General features: G+C 52.4%; 2 protein-coding genes across 2 annotated transcripts in view; one reads left to right on the plus strand and one right to left on the minus strand.

Annotated features, from left to right (window-relative positions):
• Positions 1-5,696, minus strand: part of ACAD10 (acyl-CoA dehydrogenase family member 10) — an 8,814-nt gene extending 3,118 nt beyond the window's left edge. Inside the window, exons 1-12 of the mRNA XM_029284036.1 lie at positions 5,510-5,696; positions 5,071-5,219; positions 4,493-4,687; positions 3,819-3,977; positions 3,426-3,585; positions 2,986-3,127; positions 2,511-2,579; positions 2,244-2,425; positions 1,925-2,075; positions 1,183-1,328; positions 598-771; positions 129-502 (exon numbers count right to left, since the gene is read on the minus strand). Coding sequence (XP_029139869.1) covers positions 129-502; positions 598-771; positions 1,183-1,328; positions 1,925-2,075; positions 2,244-2,425; positions 2,511-2,579; positions 2,986-3,127; positions 3,426-3,585; positions 3,819-3,977; positions 4,493-4,687; positions 5,071-5,219; positions 5,510-5,696 — 2,088 coding nt within the window. The remainder of the gene's footprint in view (positions 1-128; positions 503-597; positions 772-1,182; positions 1,329-1,924; positions 2,076-2,243; positions 2,426-2,510; positions 2,580-2,985; positions 3,128-3,425; positions 3,586-3,818; positions 3,978-4,492; positions 4,688-5,070; positions 5,220-5,509) is intronic.
• A 915-nt stretch (positions 5,697-6,611) lies between these two features.
• On the plus strand, positions 6,612-12,540 carry BRAP (BRCA1 associated protein). The gene is made up of 12 exons (XM_015815444.1): positions 6,612-6,693; positions 7,274-7,435; positions 8,135-8,336; positions 8,673-8,862; positions 9,179-9,292; positions 9,602-9,750; positions 9,870-9,945; positions 10,068-10,206; positions 10,572-10,681; positions 10,887-10,976; positions 11,447-11,550; positions 12,180-12,540. The coding sequence occupies exons 1-12, from the start codon at positions 6,612-6,614 to the stop codon at positions 12,538-12,540; spliced, it is 1,779 nt and encodes a 592-aa protein (XP_015670930.1).
• Positions 12,541-18,658: the final 6,118 nt, after the last annotated feature.

Below are 18,658 nucleotides of genomic sequence, written 5' to 3' on the forward strand. Positions count from 1 at the left end.
GGGGGCCTTTCCCCCCCCCCCCCCGTTTAGTCAAGCGATTTTGCAAAACGCCACGTCCCTTTTTAAGGCCGTCTCACTGCGGCCACCAACCAAGAGGTTGGCCCTGTTTCTCAAGGACCAGGACTTGCCTTCAGCTCTTCTACCAGAGAATGGGGAGTCCACCTACTCGGGGAAGACTGGTGATCTCGCAGGAGCTGCTCAGATGGGTAAATGTGGGAATCCATGAATTTCTTCAGCTTGTGGTACAGTTCCTGGACGCGGCTCGGCAGGCCGTCCGGAGAGAGGATCAGGTGGGACTTGGATGCAGGACTCAGCGTGGCGCAGCCTCTCTTTAGGAGCAGCCTCGGGCCAGCCCAGGTCCTGAACGTCCTGCTGGGTGGTCTAGAAGTGGGAAGCCCCCTGAAGATCCGGAAGCCTTCCTTGGTGGCAAAGTCCCAGGCAAGGTCCGCCATGAACTCCGGGAGCTTCTCAAAGTTTTCGGCGGCGGCTGAACTGGCCTGGCCTGCGTGGGGAAAAATGCGAGCGGCCCACTTGGTCTGCCTTCTGGGGTTGCAGTCTCCCCATCCTGGCACCCACAAACCTACAGAGCAGCCTCACCTGAGAGGAAGCGCTTGTAGACCCCCTGCAGGATGGCAGCCATTCTGAAAAAGGAGAAGGCCATGTAGAAGTTCCAGTTCTCGATCGGAGGGCTGCCGTGGTGACGGCAGTACATCTGCAAGTAGGCCTCTGCCGTGGGAATGGCCAGCTGGCCGAGATCGCAGTCACTCAAGCCTGAAAGAGGCAAGCCGTAGTTAGGCCCGGCCCAGGCTCAGATGGGAATGGTGACATCTTGCTACCTTCTTCCTTGCCCGTGAATGCAAAGAGGAAAGGTGAAGGCAGAAGGAAAAGGCGGAGCCTCTATAAATATCTGTGGCAGGATACCCACAGCTGCCCACCTGGGCCTTATAAGCCAGCTTGTGTAGGATTCTCCAGCATCCCATCAACTTACTGGGCAAAGGCCTTCATGGCCCCTCTCTGCTCCAGAGACCGGACAGCCCCTTGTCTGGAAGGGGATCGGGTCTCCTGCTTGAGCAGGGGGTTGGACTGGAAGACCTCCGAGGTCCCTTCCAGCTCTGTGAGTCCCCACTGCTGTGGAATTGGGACCCCTCCCTTTACCCCCAGCCCTTGGGAACAGCCGGGCACCTTTTATGATGCTGCAATCCGAGGGCAGGTAATATGGCAGGCAGTTATAGGCCACATCACAGAGAGGGTTCCCCAGGGTGGAGAGCTCCCAGTCCAGAACAGCGACCACTTCCATTTTCTCGGGGTGGAAGATAAGATTGTCCAGCCTGCAAAGGGAAAAGCAGCAGCTGCAGGGAAGGTCAGTCGCTCAAGGGCATCTTTGGCCACGCTGGCACTGTAACTCCAACAGGGCAGAGCGGGGAAGACTGCTGCAGAGCCAGGTGGAGGCTCTTCTGATGACCAGGGGTCACACGAGTTGGGGAAGGATCCCAAAACACGACAGGTTTTGGAGGAAGTTTCCTTCTTTTTTTTTTAAGGAAACTAAATTAAGTCTGTTCTTCTGGTTTGGAGGTTTCTAGGGGCCGCTGTGGTTGAAGTCCAGGTTCTCTTCCCTAGCTTTAATGAACTGCAAAGCCAGTTGTTTGGGGGGGGAGGGGACTGAGAGTGAGGACAAAGGGTGCCCCCCCTTTTCCAATGGGTGCACATTCTGCAGAGAAAATCAAAGATCCTGCCTCAGCTGAGAACCAAAGGCGGGTTAGTTTCATGGGTTGGAAAGCATACATTCTGAAATATTTCAGGACTGGCAGCACAGAGAGAGTTGGTGCCAAGTCTCCATTCCCTTATTTTAAAAAGCATTTCCTACTTTACTGCTTTTGAAAAGACTTCTGTAAAGCCAGTAGAAACACGACAGGTGAGCCCATACCTGAAATCTCCATGAACAATCGAGAGCTGCTCGCTGGCTGGAAGGTGGGAGGGGAACCACTTGAGGAGCCTCTCCATGGCTGGGATTGTGTGGGTCTCCGTGGCTCGATACTGCTTGCTCCATGTCTGGATTTGGCGCTGGGCGTAATTTCCTGGAACATTATTATCTCCGTTAAGTAATGTGCTTATCCCGTTCTTTGAAAAGATCCTACAAAAATCAATGTTCAGTTTTCTTTCCATCAGAGGACCCAATTTTATTTTAAGATAACCCCAAATGCGAGAGTTCCTGCACGGGAGCAGCAGAGAGGGGCTTTACATACCATGTTTTCCATAATCCTCCAAACCAACGGTTTTGATGTCCACGCTGTGGATTTTGCAGAGGACGCTGCTCATGGCACTATAAACCTCCGTCCGCTGGTGGGGCTCAAGCTCTGGAAGAGAATAGTCCTTGAAGATCCGGCCGGGGCTGTACTCCATCAGGAAGAAGGGGGTGCCGATGACACTAGAGCAACAACAGGACATTAGCAGAGGACCCTGACCTTTTCAGCCCCCCAAAACTCCAGCACATGCAAAGGCCCAGAACTCACCTTGAATCTTCACATAAGGCCAGGACTTTTGGAACAGGGACGCCAGTCTCCCTGAGGGCCTTCAGAACCCTACCCAACAGAAGGAGAGGCGAATTAAGATGGAGAAGAAGTGCTGTGTGAGGAGGAGGAGGAGGAGGAGGAGGAGGAAGAAGAAGGAGGAGGAGGAGAAAGAAGGAGGAGGAGGAGGAGGAGGAGGAGGAGGAGGAGGAAGAAGAAGAAGAAGAAGAAGAAGAAGAAGAAGAAGAAGAAGAAGAAGAAGAAGAAGAAGAAGAAGAAGAAGAAGAAGAAGAAGAAGAAAATAAAATATTAATCATAGGTATGTGTGGCAATGTCTTGGCTTATGATGCCTCTTACTGCCAACTAACATCAACAACGAACATGGCAATCCACAAGGCTGGGAGCTTTCCTTGTTAGCATTTCCACATAATGGGGAACCTGGGTGTCTATTTATCGTTATCGTTGCTGAGCTGTTCACCTGTACTCTCTCTCCACCGCATGAGCAGAAGGCAAGAGCTTGCCCGGCGGCTTCTTCCTTAGAACCAGCTGATGGTCCCCAAATCCGACGTAGTAAGTCGGATTGGACTGCCCGTGACTGAACTGGCGCAGCTCCAGAGAACCTGCAAAGTTGCAGCGAAGAGGACAGCAACAGCCCACGTGAACGAGAGCCCCAGGAGACCTTCCCTCCATTTGATCTTTGCAACTCTGCAAGCTGAGAGAGCCCTGAGAAGGGGACTGGCCCCTCGTCTCCCACAGATTGCGAGCTGAGATGGGGCTTCAGCCCAGATGAGCCTGGCCCTAATCTGCACCCTTCTGCCATTAACGCTCACTGGTTTTTTATATGAGCTGCTAACGGGAGCACCCCTGAGTATTCCAAGCAAAGACTCCCCACGCAAAATGGGAATATCAGCGCTGTACCTTTCGCTTGGGCCCCCAAGAGGTTTTCAAGATACTTTTGCAGAGGCGCTGTGGGGATGTCCATGGCCGGCCTCACAGGAGACGTGTAAGGAATCGCACCACACAAAGGAAAAGCAAGGCAGGTCTCCAATTCTTGAACTGCAGAGTCCACATCCTCGACCTGAGCAGAGGAAGGAACTGAGGAGCTGAAGCAGCGAAGATGCTTAGAAGAACTCGGTGTTTAAAGCACAGTTTCCAAGCATAAAGCAAGCATAAATATCTCTGCTGGGAACAAATGACAAAAACGTAGGGCTAGATATTTATATCTAGAGAATAGTTTCAAGAAAAAGTCTAACTGAAGGAGGAGGTTGGGTCAGCTCTGGGAAGGCTAGTTTTAAACCTTCACTTTTTCACCTTTAGGGTCTTAATGCCAAGTTGGCTGGCAGCTTTCAGGTTCTGTCCAATGTCATCCAGAAAGACGGACTCCTGGGCCAGGACACCCAGGCGCTCCAAGCACAGCTGGTAAATGCGAGGGTCGGGTTTACACACCCCTTCCCGACAAGATTCCACAATCTGGGAGACAAAAGCCAAACAGCCAGGTGATCAGGCAGGAGGGAGTGGGCAAGGGATTCTGAAATAAAGTAAACGGTACCGAAAAAGCAAATGGCTTCTTATGTTTCGTCCGAGGGTTCGGAGTTATGTTCTTCCTTCAAGGTTTGGCTTATGGTTTTAAAGATATAAACCAAGCAATAACAGAATGTACTCCTTAATCCAGCTGATTAATGGAGTAAGAACTTTGGCTAACCAGAGGCTCCTGATTAATTTTTTTTAAATATTACTTTTAGTAAAGGCAGTTAGGTAATCATCAGTTGAACAAGGAGATCTGAGGGGTCCAAACAGCCAAGATACTGAATCTTTCTAAGATATTCCATTATATGAGCAATGTAGAGAAAAATAAAGTTCTTTTTCCTTCATGAATACTGTGTACTTCTATGCAAGTTTAGGCAAACACGATTACTAAACTATAACTATCGTAATAAAGTAATGGCCTCAAGGAGTGGGATGTTTTGTGGAGCACAAAAACTTACCACATCAAATTGCTTTCTGTCTATAGGCAGAAAACTCTCTCCACTCTCTAGATAAAAGTTATTGGTCAAAACGGCCGTCTTGAGGCCTCTGGCTCTGATGCCCTTCACGGCCTCGGTCATAGCAGGGAGCTGATCTGACATCTGTTGCCTGGTTAATTCAAAAAGGAAAGAGTCCGCTGGAACAGAGGCATTTGCCTGGGGAGGGAAAGAGACATGTTGGATGGGGTTGTTTTTTTCAGTGAACAAGTAAGCAGCAATTATCTTACGTAGTTTATACATTCAGTTTGTAGAGTTTTTCTTTTTTCCCCTTTTTTTAGTTAGAAGTAAAACTAGCATAGTTTCTGGGATCGCATAGTAGCCATGAACTGTTTTAAATTCCCAACATAGGGATGGATCTTTTCTGGCTGAGCTCATCCACTCTAACTCGAGGCATTATGGAAAAACAAGATGGGCTTGTTGAGAAAAAGGACATTAACACTGAGACTGTTCATCCATGGGACTGTCCTTTCCACATACGTTCAGCTCGAGACCTCCTCCTTTACTCATCCCACAGGGATCAAAGGGAAAAACTGGCTTACAATCCTGGAACATTGTTGTCTGAACTCGTGCAGAAATTCTGCCCACTTCAGCTGCCCTCTGATGTATCTCATCCAGGGCCTGTCCTCACCCCCAGATCTTAAGGCCTCTTTGATGGTGCCGATGGGGACACGATTCCGAATCTCCCAATCTAAATAAAGGCAGGAAGTCATAGGTATCTCTCAGGACACAAAAGATTTAAGAATAATGTAGTGTGTAGTGCAATTAACTAGCACAGGAGCAAAACCAACACCGAGGAAGGTTCAGGAATTACGGTTTGAGCTGGTGCTCAACCAACTGAAACCATTTTTAGTTTCAAAATGATTCTCTCTGTTGCTCCAGAGGGTGGGAGAAATTCAACAGCTGAAAGCAGAGAAATTTCAAACAGAACCAGCAGAGGGAAGAGAAGGTGATGGTATAAACTCTGGGAAAATCACCTACCCATTGCCAGTTTGAATGGGGAAGGAAGGAGAACGCCACCCATGTCAAAGATCACCGCTTTGTAGGGACAGGATGCGTAATTCCTCCACCGGGCCACGTCTGCGGGTTTGTGCCAGGAAGACCGAAGGATCTGTAATTTCCACGCAGGGCAGCCGTAAAAGGCTTGGAAAATTCTTCCGAAACCCATGCTCTGGCACTGCGTGTCAAGGGAGAGGGAAGAGCTTCAGAAACTTGTGCAAAGCAGAACATTGGAGCATATATTGACATGGAATATATTACCTTAGTAATACTGGGTATATTTTTTTAATTGTCTAGATTTGTTAAAAATCCCATCGCTTCTTATGGGCCACTTGAAGATGGGTGGACGTCAACACCCAGAGGTCCCTTGCCAGTGCCGGCTGATCGGGGAATTCTGGGAGTTGAAGTCCACCCACCTTTAAGTGGCCGAGAAATACTGTTATAGTAGCATCTTCTATCTATTCTAGAGGCTCTCAAAACAGCTTCAGAAGATCAGGGGTCACCCCAGAACACAGGGGGAACCCGGGGGCAGATCCCGCTTGGCATCTCCGGCCAGTCGACCCCCAGGAAGGGCTTCCCCGGCCGACCTCAGCCTTCCTAGCCCCCGACCGAGGCGCTGGACTCCAACTCCCATTGTCCCCAGCCAGCCACCTCTTCTGCCTCTCCCCTCCTCCTCCTCCTCCAGAGTCAATCAGGGCTCTTTAAAGCAAAGGACATCGTGTTTGGGGGCAACTACACCGCCCATCCTCCGCAGCCAAGACGTCCCATGCTCCACTCCCACCCACCCCCCGTCCGGGGAAACCTTTGACCCGAAGCGCGTCCACGGCGGACCAGAGGAGCCCTTCCGGGTTCGGAAGAGGAGGCGTCGTCGGCCACGGCCACGCCCCCCGCGTGACCTCACGGCCGCGCGCCCCCCTGCGGCCCACGGCGCCTGCGCGCCGCCATCCGGCCCCGTGTCAAAGGTCACGAGGGCGGAGAGGCGGAAGCGCTCGGCAGTCCGAGGCGGCGGAGGGCTCGCTTGCCCCGTTTCCCTCCCGCCCGAGCTGCGGCCCCGCAGGCCCGGCACCCTCCGCGGGGCGGCCCTATGAGCGTCTCCCTGGTGGTCCTTCGCTTGGAGCTGGCCGAGTCTTCGCCCGTGCCGGGCGGCTTCTCCTACTGCGGTGACGGTGAGGGCCGGGGGGCCTCGGGGCGGCCGAAGGGAGGCTGGGGGGGGGGGGAGGTGGGGACAGGGAAGGGGGCTAAAGGGGGCAGGAGAGCGGGCGAGGGGGGCTGCCAGGGGGGTCTCGGCCGGGTAAATCAGCGTTTTTCAAGCTGGGGAACTTTAAGACGGGTGGACTTCAGTTCCCAGAATCCCCCAGCCAGGACAGCTGGGAATTGGAGTCCACCCGCCTTAACGTTCCCAAACTGGCTGGGGAATTCTGGGAGTTGAAGTCCGCCCCCTTAACGATTTAGATTCTAAATCGTTAAGGTGGGCGGACTTCAACTCCCAGAAATTTTAGAGCAAGGTTTGTCTGGTCCTCTTTGTGTATGTGTGTGTATCTGTACACACACACACAGACACACACACACATCTGGCAAACTCGGCTCTCAGCCCTTTTATAGGCCAAAGGATGAAGGTGGAAGTGGGGGAGGAAGGGAGGTGTCCAAACAGCCTGTGGCCTAACTAGCTCGGCTTTAGCTGGTCTGGTTTGGCCAGGTTGTGTTGTGCGGAAACTCTTTAATAGCCACATCAATCCTGCTTCTCAGCTACTGAGATGTCTAATGAGGCCATTCAGGAGACGTCGCTGGCGGCCGCTTCGGTGAGCTTGGAGGGCAAGGCGCCCGTGGAGAGGGCGGCCATAATCCACCAACACATTGGCCGGCGGGAGATGACGGACGTGATCATTGAGACGATAAAGCCGGATCCAGGTACCTGTGACGTGCTGCTTTGTGCCCCGATGCCAAGCGGGAGGAACGATGCCTTTCTCTAGAGTGTAGAGGGTGGTTGGCATAAGCACTATTTGATTGGAATTATGTTTATTTCATGGTGTATATTTGTATATATGTGTATATGTCTGTCCGTCCACCCATCCATCCACCCTCCCTGCTTAATAAGCAGCAGCTGAAGGGCTGACATAACCTGCCTTCTGAGGCCAGCTTGGCATCCAGCTGCTTAAGCAAGAAATGTGAGGGTCTTTTTTTTTCCAGAGCCAGGTGGGCAGTCAGGTGGTTGAACAGATTCAGTCGCAAGCAACTTTTTGTGAGCTTGTTCGCAAGACACCATTTCAAGTGGTTCTTGAAGTCTGCTTATTAATTTTGTATGACCATAGGAATCAATGATCAGAAATTATACGTCACTCTGAATTGTTACTGGCAAGGTTTGGTCTTCTCATACAGCATCGCTCAGAAATAGGAGCTGATCTTCCGAGCAGCTGTTCTGGATTCAAAATGTTAAGGGGCTGTTTATATACTGATAAAACATTTTTAAGAATTTTTCTGCCACTCTTCTGCCCGCTGCCTCAAGGCAGTGCCTTGCCCTTTAATGAGAAAATATTTTAAATTAAATATGGATTGCAGTTTGGAAAGTGTCAGGTTTCTAACTTGCCTGTTTTTGGATTTGTGAAAAAGATGAGGTGAAATCGATGATGGAAAAAGCTGGCGCAGCGGAGGCTTCCTCCCCTGAGGATCCCAATAATCAGGACGGCCAGAGTGGAAGCATTGGGAGTACACCGGATTCTCCGTCAAAGCAGCTCCCTGACCAGATTTCCTTTTTCAGTGGGAATCCTTCTGTTGAAATAGCTCACGGCATTATGCACCTGTACAAGACAAAGTAAGAAAGCAGGACTCACCCTAAACGCTTTAAGGCAGGAGCCTCCAAAGTTGGCAACTTTAAGACTTGTGAACTTTAACTCTGGGGAATTCTGGGAGGTGAAGTTCACAAGTCTTAAAAGTTGCCAACTTTGGAGAGCCCTGCTTTAAAGGATCTGGAAAGCTGCCCTTACTATGAAATTCCTCTTCCTTTGAGAAGGAAAAGCTGTGGCTGAAGGGGAACTCTGGGAATTGAAGTCCAGACATCCTAAATTAGTTGAGATTGGCAAACACTGCATTATAGAGTCGAAACAAAAAGGATGGACTTGCTGACTGGTCTAATTCTTCCCTTGTGCAGCAAAATGACCTCATTAAAAGAAGAAGTGCGGCGTAGCGCCATGCTGTGTATTCTCACAGTCCCTGCCACAATGACCAGCCACGACCTCATGAAGTTTGTGGCTTCTTTTTATGATGTCATTGAACACATGAAAATCATCCGAGATTCCACCCCAAACCAGTACATGGTCCTCATCAAGTTCCGGACCCAGGTAAGAACAAAGAGCGACTCCAGCTTTGGGCTGAAGGCTCCTTCCACGCCTCCTATCTGGTTCTGATCCAGAAACACCTACGCTGCGTATCTGCTCTTGCAACTCAGGGAAAATTAGAAGTTATTGGCAGCGGGACTAGAAAGTCCAGAATCTGAGAGAGGCGGGGGCTTTGTGATTGAGTGCCAGTGGCCTGGGAACTGCTCTACTTGCATGGTTTATTTTTTGAGGAGGGGGTGGATGGTTGGGGGAAGCGGGCCTCTGATGCATTGCAACAATTGGTGCCCCTCCAGACCGCTCTCCTCTGGCTTTTCTGCAGGCAGATGCGGACAGCTTCTACATGGCTTGCAACGGTCGGCAGTTTAACTCCATAGAAGAGGACGTTTGCCAGCTCGTCTATGTGGAAAGGGCAGAGGTCTTCAAGTCAGAAGATGTGAGTGGTCTCTTGTTCTCCCTTTCCTTTCTAGGGGGTGGGGTCTCTTCCTAGCTAGCAGTCTTCCAGCGCAAGGTGCAGCCCTGCAGATCGGGGGAGTGACAGTGGGGATAATGCGATGATAAGGCATTATAAGCCCTTCCTGGTACTCCAGAGGAAACCTGGTGGTGTCCTAGGCTGCCTGGCAGATCAGCTTGCAGAAGATTCCAGTCGCTGTTCATTGCTGGCTGGGGAATTCTGGAAGTTGAAGTCCATATACCTTCAAATGGCCAGGGAAACACTGAGGTCAGGTGTCGTCTCCTCTTGCAGGGGGCCAGCCTCCCCGTCATGGATCTGACCGAGCTCCCCAAATGCACCGTCTGCTTGGAGAGGATGGATGAGTCGGTCAACGGGATCCTGACCACGGTCTGCAACCACAGCTTCCATAGTCAGTGTCTGCAGCGTTGGGAGGACACCACGTAAGAGCCTCACGGGGGAGGGAAGGTGGCTCCGAGCAGGGGCAACAGGGATCCAGAAGGTCAAAGCCGAGCGGCCTGGTTTGGAATCCTCAGGGCCTTCTCTTGTCTCCCTTCTCCAGCTGCCCCGTCTGCAGGTACTGCCAGACTCCAGAGCCTGTGGAAGAAAACAAGTGTTTTGAATGTGGAGTCCAAGAAGTGAGTGAGTCTGGGTCCATGTCTGTTCAGAAATCAGCAGTGTTGCTTCTTCAGAAATAGGATCTGGGTGTTTCTTCTTTTCTGCCCTGGACATCAGTTGCGTTGCTCCTTCTGTTGTGCAGAACCTTTGGATATGTCTCATCTGTGGGCACATTGGATGCGGGCGTTACGTGAGCCGGCACGCGTACAAGCACTTTGAGGAGACACAACACACCTACGCCATGCAGCTGACCAATCACAGGGTCTGGGACTACGCCGGCGGTAAGCCCTGTTCCATAGGCCGGTGAGCCACACCTCAGAACGGACCACCTCCTTAACAAGAGGGGGAGACCGTTGGTCCGTCTGGTTTGCTATAAACAGAGTTGGCTCCGTTTTGGGGGAAAGACCAAATCTTGCAGTCTTTGGGTGGGGAGAAGTTAAGTGTGACCAAGACCGTCTCTTTGCCGCACGGATCTGGAAAGGAGCTACGAGCTCCCCTTTCCAAGTTCTCAGCCAGGTGAATCTTCTCCCTTAACACACACCTGAAGGCGGGCGTAGTTGGAGGTGGCACCTGAGCGGCTTTGACTTGGACCTTGATTCGGAACTTTGCCTCAGGACGACCAGTTGGTGTTTTTTCTTTTCCCTAGACAATTACGTCCACCGTCTGGTGGCCAGCAAAACGGACGGGAAGCTGGTTCAGTACGAATGCGAGGGGGATGTGTGTCAAGAAGAGAAAATTGATGCCTTACAGTTAGAAGTAAGTGTACCTATTGCTCTTCCTAGGTGGTGTGTGGAGATTTTCACGGCTAACTTGATGGAGGCTCCGTCGAACCTTTTTCATAGTCTAGGGTTGTCTGTCTTGAGTGTAACTTGGAGATGGGAGAGTTCTGGCATGAGATTCCATCTCTCCTCTAGAGAAAGTAAGGACGGCTTGTCCATTTTTTCTCTTCCTCTGAACTCAGTATTCCTACTTGCTAACCAGCCAGTTGGAGTCCCAGCGCATCTACTGGGAGAACAAGATCGTCCGAATAGAAAAGGACACAGCCGAAGAAGTAAGTTCCTTCTGAATGCTTTAATTCCTCTGGACAGCAGGAACCAGGTTTCAGGGTCAGGCTGGGCTCCTTCCATTTTTGAATGCATCCCAGATTCCAGTCTCCCCCTTTGCTCCTGGGTTCTCTGTCCAGCCAAGAAGCCCATTGTGAAGGGCCCAAGAGCTTGGAGGTAACTGTGCTGGGCTAAGGAAGCCACTTCCTGGGCTGGTCTCTCTCTGTTCAGTCTGAGTTTCCTCTTCCAAAGCAGAGTCCATCCTTTTCAAAGGGAGCTCCAGGAATATTCTTCCAAGGAATCGGCGAACAAAATGTTAGTTTCCCAACCCAAAGTATAACATTTCCCTTGGCGATTACTGCTAACCCAGAAAACCTCCAGAGAAGGCAGTGGCCCTGGTGACCCTGAATCAGATTCTGAGCCATGCAAGAGCACCCATCTGGACCTTAAAATACCTTTTTTTATTAATTATTTACAGATCAATAACATGAAGACAAAATTTAAAGAGACCATTGAGAAATGCGACTCGCTTGAACACAAACTGAACGACTTACTGAAGGAGAAACAGTCGCTCGAAAGGAAGTGGGTAACTTTCAGAACTTAGTAGTGGATCCGGGTGCAAAATGCATCTTGTCTGTGATTTTGACTCTAATCCACCCCTGTGGATCAGCAGGTTTTCCTCTTGGTCAGGAATTAGCTTCCTTAGGAGCAACATACAGGAGTCCTCAACTATAACGGAGCCTGCCCATTAATGTCACAAAACAGGCCAATGACGTGACCCGGGGTTTGTTTTTGCAACAGCCAGCAACCAAATGCCGCAGTTGTGGAAGTGCCAGCTTTTGGCAAAACCCTCATGAAATGCCCTCACTTGATTGCAGAAGGCTTCAAACAGCCGTAAATGAGGCCAGGTTGCCTTGCGCTTGAGTTCTGGTCATAATGAATTTTGGGGAGGGGGGTGCAACTTGTCAGAATTTCAAATCTGAGTCATAATTCCCCTTTTTTGGATCAGCTGCTACTTCTAACCTGTCAAAAGTTGAGGATTACCACCATTAAACCCTGGAGGGTGGAAGAGCTCCCAGTGCACGGGGTGGCTAGACTTTAGAGAGGCCGTGTATTTGGCAAGACAGATGGAAATTCCTGCTCCTCTTATATCTCAGTAAAAGCTTTCGGCTGCCGCCGCCTCAGTTTCCCCTTTTCCCTGCCCCTTCCAGATGCGCCCAGCTAAACACCAAGCTGTCCAAGCTGACCAGCGAGCTGAAGGAAGAGCAGGAGATGAACAAATGCCTGCGGGCCAACCAGCTCCTGCTCCAGAACAAGCTGCGGGACGAGGAGAAGCTCCTGAAGGAGACCTGTGAGCAGAAGGACCTCCAGATCACCGAGATCCAGGAGCAGCTCCGGGACGTCATGTTCTACCTGGAGGCCCAGCAGAAGATCAACCACCTGCCGGCGGAGGCCAGACAGGAGATCCAGGACGGGCAGATCAACATCCCCGTGGCCTCTTCGGCGGGTTCCTCCGCGGGGGGCAGCGGGAAGCCCCCCTCCCGCAAGGGAAGAAGCAAAAGGGGCAAGTGACCGAACGACGCCGGGGCAACGGAGGTGACTGCTCTTGGGCACAGGAAGGGTGTCCGGAGGGCAAAACGAGAGTTGTCTGTTTTGGCAAAAATGGGCTGGAAAACCTAGCCAGGGATGAGTGTCCAGTTTCTGGGTCCTTTGCGCTAAACCCTCGGCCAGCGATGGCCGTGAAGGCGCCTTTTCCTCTGCTAGCTAGCTTGCCGTAGGCTCTCCGTAGTGATCTCCAAACCAGCTGCCGGGCCTCCCTTCCCTCCCCCCTCTCTTCTGCTTCCTTGGGAACGCCCTCTTTCAGCTCCAGATGTTTTGCCCGAGACCCTCGTTGAAAACGAGCGTGGAAACCAAAATGCTGGCCGAGCCGTAGGTTTTATTTTGGAAGCAGCAGGCAGGGCTGTCGCTGCCGCTGCTGCCGCTTGACGTCCAGTGGGGGCTGAAAGTTATCCCCGAATGTAGGCTTCCCTCCCCAGGATGAGGAGGGGGGGCAGTTAGTGGCCTTGGGGAGAGGCGGGCTCAGCTCAGATGGAAACCTGAAATGGTGCTGGAGAATATCAGGGCGGAAGTCCTTTGACTGGGGCATCTGCCAGGGAAATGTGCCCCCCTTTCTTGATACGCTGTTTGTCCTTGTGGGGTCTCTCACGCTCTGGTGTAACAGTGCCAGGGCTTGCTCTCCCTCCCTCCCTGCCTTCCTGCCTCCCCTTTCCCTTCCCTTCCCTTGCAGCTAACTCTTTCCTCCTGCCGTGGTGGATCTCTGGCCGTGCATTTTGTGGGGTCCTATCCCATCTCCTTTTGCCATTTAGGGGGCAGATTTATAGTGAAGAGTGTTTGTGCACGTTTGCCTTGCTCGCACTTCGGAGTTTCCACTCGGTCCCGTGCATGTCCATGGCAGGACTCCGGGCGTGGCGTTCTGCCGCAGTCGGGCCCTTGGAAAGCTGTTCTCCTGCCCCACCCCCAAGTCTCTGCCCCAAGCCCCCTTTTCTGAAAAGGAGGAAATGGGCACTGGGGTGTTGGTTCTGGCCCCTTCCGTGCAGGCATCCCCCAAGGAAGGATGCGAGGCCTGAAAGCTTAGTTTGCGCAGTAGCTCGCAAGGCACCCTGGTCCTTCAGCGCAAAGAGCCGGTAGTCACACTTTTCGTGGAAGTGGGGTTTTGATTCTTTAGTGTGTAAGAGAAGTAGTAAGTTATTGATTAGTTTGGAGGCCCCCAAGTGAAGTGGCGCCTCCGTAAGGAATCTTGCTTAGTTTCTGCAGTCGGGGCCTAGCACCTGGGTTTGTTCGGCCGCAGTTCCTGGCAGCGATCAAGCCAGCTTCACGAGGCCCTGGGTTCAAGGTTTGCCCTGGTCTATGAAATGCCTTCATCCCAGCCTCTGCATACAGGGAAATGGTTTGCTTGGCATCTGGTCAAAGGCCAAGATCCTGGGGGGTGGTTTTCCTTTTATAAGCCAGAGCCAAAATCCAGGGCTTGCTCTTGGCTTATAAGAACCTCGGCTGCTTTGGCAGCAGCCAGTCGGGGTCCTGGGTTTTGGCCGCAGTAAGCCAACCACGTTGCTTGCAACAAAGCACCCCAAACTTTCACAAACGTGCAGGGTCTGCACACCCCTAATTCTGAGCTAAGGTGGCCCCAGCAGTCTTTCCCTGAAGTCAGGTGGGGGGGGGGGAGAGGCTATGCCATGAGGAGGAACTGTGTGTGTGTGTGCACGTGTGCAACACCAGCATGGAGCTTATTGATCTTCCCACGCCCTAGTTTCTGAGCCTCTTTAGGTCATGTTTTTCCTAAAATGAAAGCATGGGACAAGTGCATTTTAAAATTCAAACTGCACAGGGCTATCTCAGAGAATATAAGAGCCATGACTTCCGCCACACAGCACTTACTGAGGTTATTTTTTTTTTTAAAGGATCCTGGGATTTTTTTTCTTCTTCTTTTGCATTGCCTTGATTATTGCCGTGTTCACTTTTGCTTCCTCATCAATGAGGAAGTGAGCGCGTGGCCACACGGTCGGGCATGGGGAAGCGGATTCTGACGGAGAACAAGAAAGGAAGAGGGGATGAGTTCAGAATTAACAAAGAACAGAGTAACTTCAAAAGTACATTTTTATTAGCAAATTTGTCATTAGTCAAGCATTGGGGGGGGGGCTGAGAGGCTGCTCTCCTAACTGATCAAGCAGTTTTTAGAGGCGTTTTCGGTCCTGTTTGTAACTGGAAAACGCCACTTACGTACCGAGGTAGAGCAATGAAAAACCCTTCCATGGGCTTAGCTGAGAACAGCCCGTCTTATTCAGGGGTAGCATGCAGCTTGACTGGCACGCAAAACACCCATCAATGTCTACTTTCAAAAAAAAAAAATCTGGATTGTAACATCAACAATGAGAGTATATTAAACCGGATAAAAGTCAACCTGTTATATTTGTGCAAAATATGCGTATTTGGTGGTGAGGATGCAGCAGCCAGTCACAAAGTTGTCTATTACACGAAACTATGATTGGCTCAATTATAGTTTATTGGCACACTCCAGGTGGCTGGCTCTGCGTAACAGAACTACAGAAACTGTAGTTTATATACAGTACTGAGATCTACAGCTGATCAGTTCTTCACTTTACCTGTCTCTCCTTAACGCAATTCCTTTCTAAGTCTGGCTTCTGAAGAAAAGGACCTTTTTGTTTTTTCTCAAAAGCAAAAGCAGAAAAAAAGAATTTCTGGTAAGAAAAAGCTCTTCTTGTAACTATTAACCCCAGAAGAGAGTCCAAAAAGAGAGTAGGGTTCAGTGGTCTGTTTGCAGCTGCTATCTTATAGGATCCCTTCTCATTTGTAAGGGGTCCCTGAATCATCGGATCTCCCCCCCCCTCGTGCGCAGGGATCAGTTTAGCTCCTCTGACGGATTCTCCTTGCTAACTCTACTGATAAAGCGACTTTTGTGAGGGAGGAGGGCCGTGCAGACAATGGATGCCAAAGAGGCCATCGGACAAAGGACATATTGAAACCCAGCAGCTGTTCCATCCAGGGCCCAGGCCTTTGTGGTGCTGGAGAGGAAATAGGGCCAGCTTTCCCTGTTGGGCACCCCGGGCACTCTTCGCCAGTTGATCAAGTGGGCACAGGGTGCAACGGTCCATCGCCTCTTCTGCTGGGGGCAAAGGATCCTCAAGAAGAGAAGGACGAGGGGGGACAGGATAGCAGTCTTCCAGTATCTCAAGGACTGCCACAAAGAAGAGGGAGTCAAGCTGTTTTCCAAAGCGCCTGAAGGCAGGACAAGAAGCAACAGATGAAGAGAGAAGCAACCTAGAACTAAGGAGAAACTTCCTGACAGTGAGGACAATTAACCAGTGGAACAACCTGCCTCCAGAAGCGGTGAATGCTCCAATACTGGACATTTTTAAGAAGAGACTGGACAACCATTTGTCTGAAATGGTATAGGGTTTCCTACGTGAGCAGGGGGTTGGACTAGATGACTTCCAAGGTTCCTTCCAACTTTATCATTATTATTATTATTATTATAAGTCCCATTCTGCTCTTGAAGGAAATAGAACAGGGGTCCTCAAACTTGCCCACTTTAAGACATGCTGGCTGGGGGATTCTGGGAGTTGAAGTCCACAAGTCTTAAAAGTTGCCACGCTTTGAGACCCCTCTAGACTAAGGAAGATACCAAGGAGTTGCAAAGTAGTCCTTTCATCCTCCGAAAGGCCATAAATAACGGGGGGGGGGGGCTGTGGCTCTCTACAGGTGGGTCAAGCCCATCCTCTGTATGCCCCCCCCCCCGTGAATCTGTGTCGTCTTTGCTCCATTGGGCGACTAATGGGCAGAGCCCCCTTGCAACCCTCTTGTCCTATCGATCAATTTGATTTTTTCAAGAGAGCTTTATCTTTGAACAGCAGGGTATAAATTGTAATTTGTTTCATGCCAATCTGTTCGGCCACTTTCCTTGCCTCCGTCCCTTCGAAATCGTCTGCTTAATCCAGTTGAGTTTGAAGTCCCCCTTTGGCACCTCTTTTGCTGAGCTGCAGGTTTGGGAATGAATTCTGGAGAATCACAAGATCCCTCTTCTCTTTTTTTGTGTGTCACAACAAAGATGTCACCTCTCTGGGTATTTAATCAGTTCCTCCCTTCCTCCAGCTAGCTTCCAACTAAACAGGAAGCAAACTCAGCTTTCTTACAACTAATTAAGCAAACCTCTATTAATACATAGTAATCTTACTGTATACATTATTATATACGTAATTCACACATTTGGTTTTTCGATTTGAAACATCCATTTCCCAGGGACCTTTGCAGATTTGAGGGGTAAGAGATTTGTTCCTCCAATCTCTGAGGAAAAAAAATACATATTTTTTGGCATCACTAAACCATTTGTGCCTTCTGAACCCAATTTTCAGTTGGTTGCTTCGCATCCCCGTGTGTGGAATCGGGCGATCTGCATATCGCCCTCTATTGCTGCCACCAATCCGGTTTTATTAAACAGTCTAATTCATTAATAAAGACCCCTCCCCAGTAGGAAAACCGCAGATCCAGAGGTCGGCCGAGTTCAGAACGGCTGGGTTGAACCCGCTCGCAAAGGGAAGCCAGCCCGCCGCTGAGATTTCACGTGTAGGGTTTGCGGCTTAAATCTGTTGTGTGAACGGTGGCTGGTTTCGTCCGTCGGAATTAAACCGGGGTCTGTTCCTTCCACCCTGAAGCGAGCCGCCCTGAGGAACGAACGCCTTCCCCCCCCACCCCGGTCAAACTGGAGCGGGCCGGGAGCGACCCGGGCTGCCGCCGCCCTCCGAGACCCTCCGGAGAGCAAAGCAGCAGCGCCGCTGTTGCAACCGGGCGCCCGCCGCGCTTCGCCCCATCGCCCCGCGGGCGCCTTCCCGGCTCCTGGGAGGGGAGGCAGCCGGGCAGGTGGGGGGGGGGCTTTGCCTACAGGTTTCCAAATGGGGGGGGTCGCTACAGAAAGGGGGGGGCTTCTCCAGGCTCCACTCTGCACGTGCTCAGGGGCCGTCCGCTCCGCCCGGGCTGGGGTGCGCGCGCAAGAGCTTGGCGGAGGGACGGTCGGCGGGTCGAGAGCGCGCGCGCGCGTGCCCGGGCCCGGCGGCGGAGGAGGAGGAGGAGGAGGGAAGCGGTTCCGGGGCCGGGCGAGCCGAGCCGAGACCGAGCCGAGCGGAGCGAGAGAGCCAGGCAGGCAGGCGGGCGGGCAGGCAGCCGTCCCGCCCGGGGGAGCCGCCGCCGCCGCCTCCGCTCCGCCCCGCGGCCGGATCCCTCCGCGGGCCTNCCGGAGAGGCCGCTGCCCTTCAAGGCCGGCCGGGAGGAGCCTGGCCGGGCAGAGGGCGCCGCCGCGGCCTGCTCTGCCGCAGGGGCCGCGGTGAAGCGGCGGGGGGGGGCTCGGCCCAGACCCCGGGGACCCCTCCCCGAAAGGCCGCGGCCAGCAGGACGGCGGGGTCCCCCCCGGGCTGAGGGGGCGGCCTCAACCCCGCTTCCCGCCTCAGGAGTGCCCCGGCCGGGAGAGGCGCAGCGCGCAGAGCCTGGCCGAGGCCGGGAGCGTCCCCGGGGTCTGCCGGGCCCCCAGCCTCACCCAAGGGGGGCCTGCCCCGGAGGAGGGCCGCCGGCCGAGGCCGCCTGCATTGGCGCTCCGAGCGACCGGGGGGGGGAGGGAGGTGGGAAGCGGCGTCTCCCTTATCGTCCCCCTGCAAGGCCGGGCGGGATAATCGGGGGATTCTTGTGGTTTTGCAAGGCTGGAGAAAGAACTGGAATTTTCTCGCTTTGACATCCCGAATTTCAGCCTTTCAGCTAAGCTGCTGAGGCGGGGGGGGGAGGGGAGGGGAGGGGGTGTCCCTGCCTGCCTGCCTCCCTCCTTTGGGGGCTTCTGAGGGGAAGAATAAAAGTGGTTGCAAGATCCAATCTGGGTGGGTCACCGGGACCAGAAGAGACCACCCTGCCTGGTACCTGGTGACCGACCCAGATTGGATCTTGCGACATTCCCCCGGGACACGTGTCAGTCATCCTGAGGAAAAAGTTCTCCCTCCTGAGGCTGCAAATGCTGCAGGTGGAGAGGGGTTCAAGCTTGCATTTTTTCAGCTGGTTGGGGGTCTCTCCAAAAAGCCTGTTGTGCATCTGGGACCGAGGGAATATCGATCCCTGGGGCGGCCGGTTGGCTCTCCCA

Source organism: Protobothrops mucrosquamatus, unplaced genomic scaffold, assembly GCF_001527695.2.
Source record: "Protobothrops mucrosquamatus isolate PMUCROS unplaced genomic scaffold, P.Mucros_1.0 scaffold342, whole genome shotgun sequence".
NCBI classification, from domain to species: domain Eukaryota; kingdom Metazoa; phylum Chordata; class Lepidosauria; order Squamata; family Viperidae; genus Protobothrops; species Protobothrops mucrosquamatus.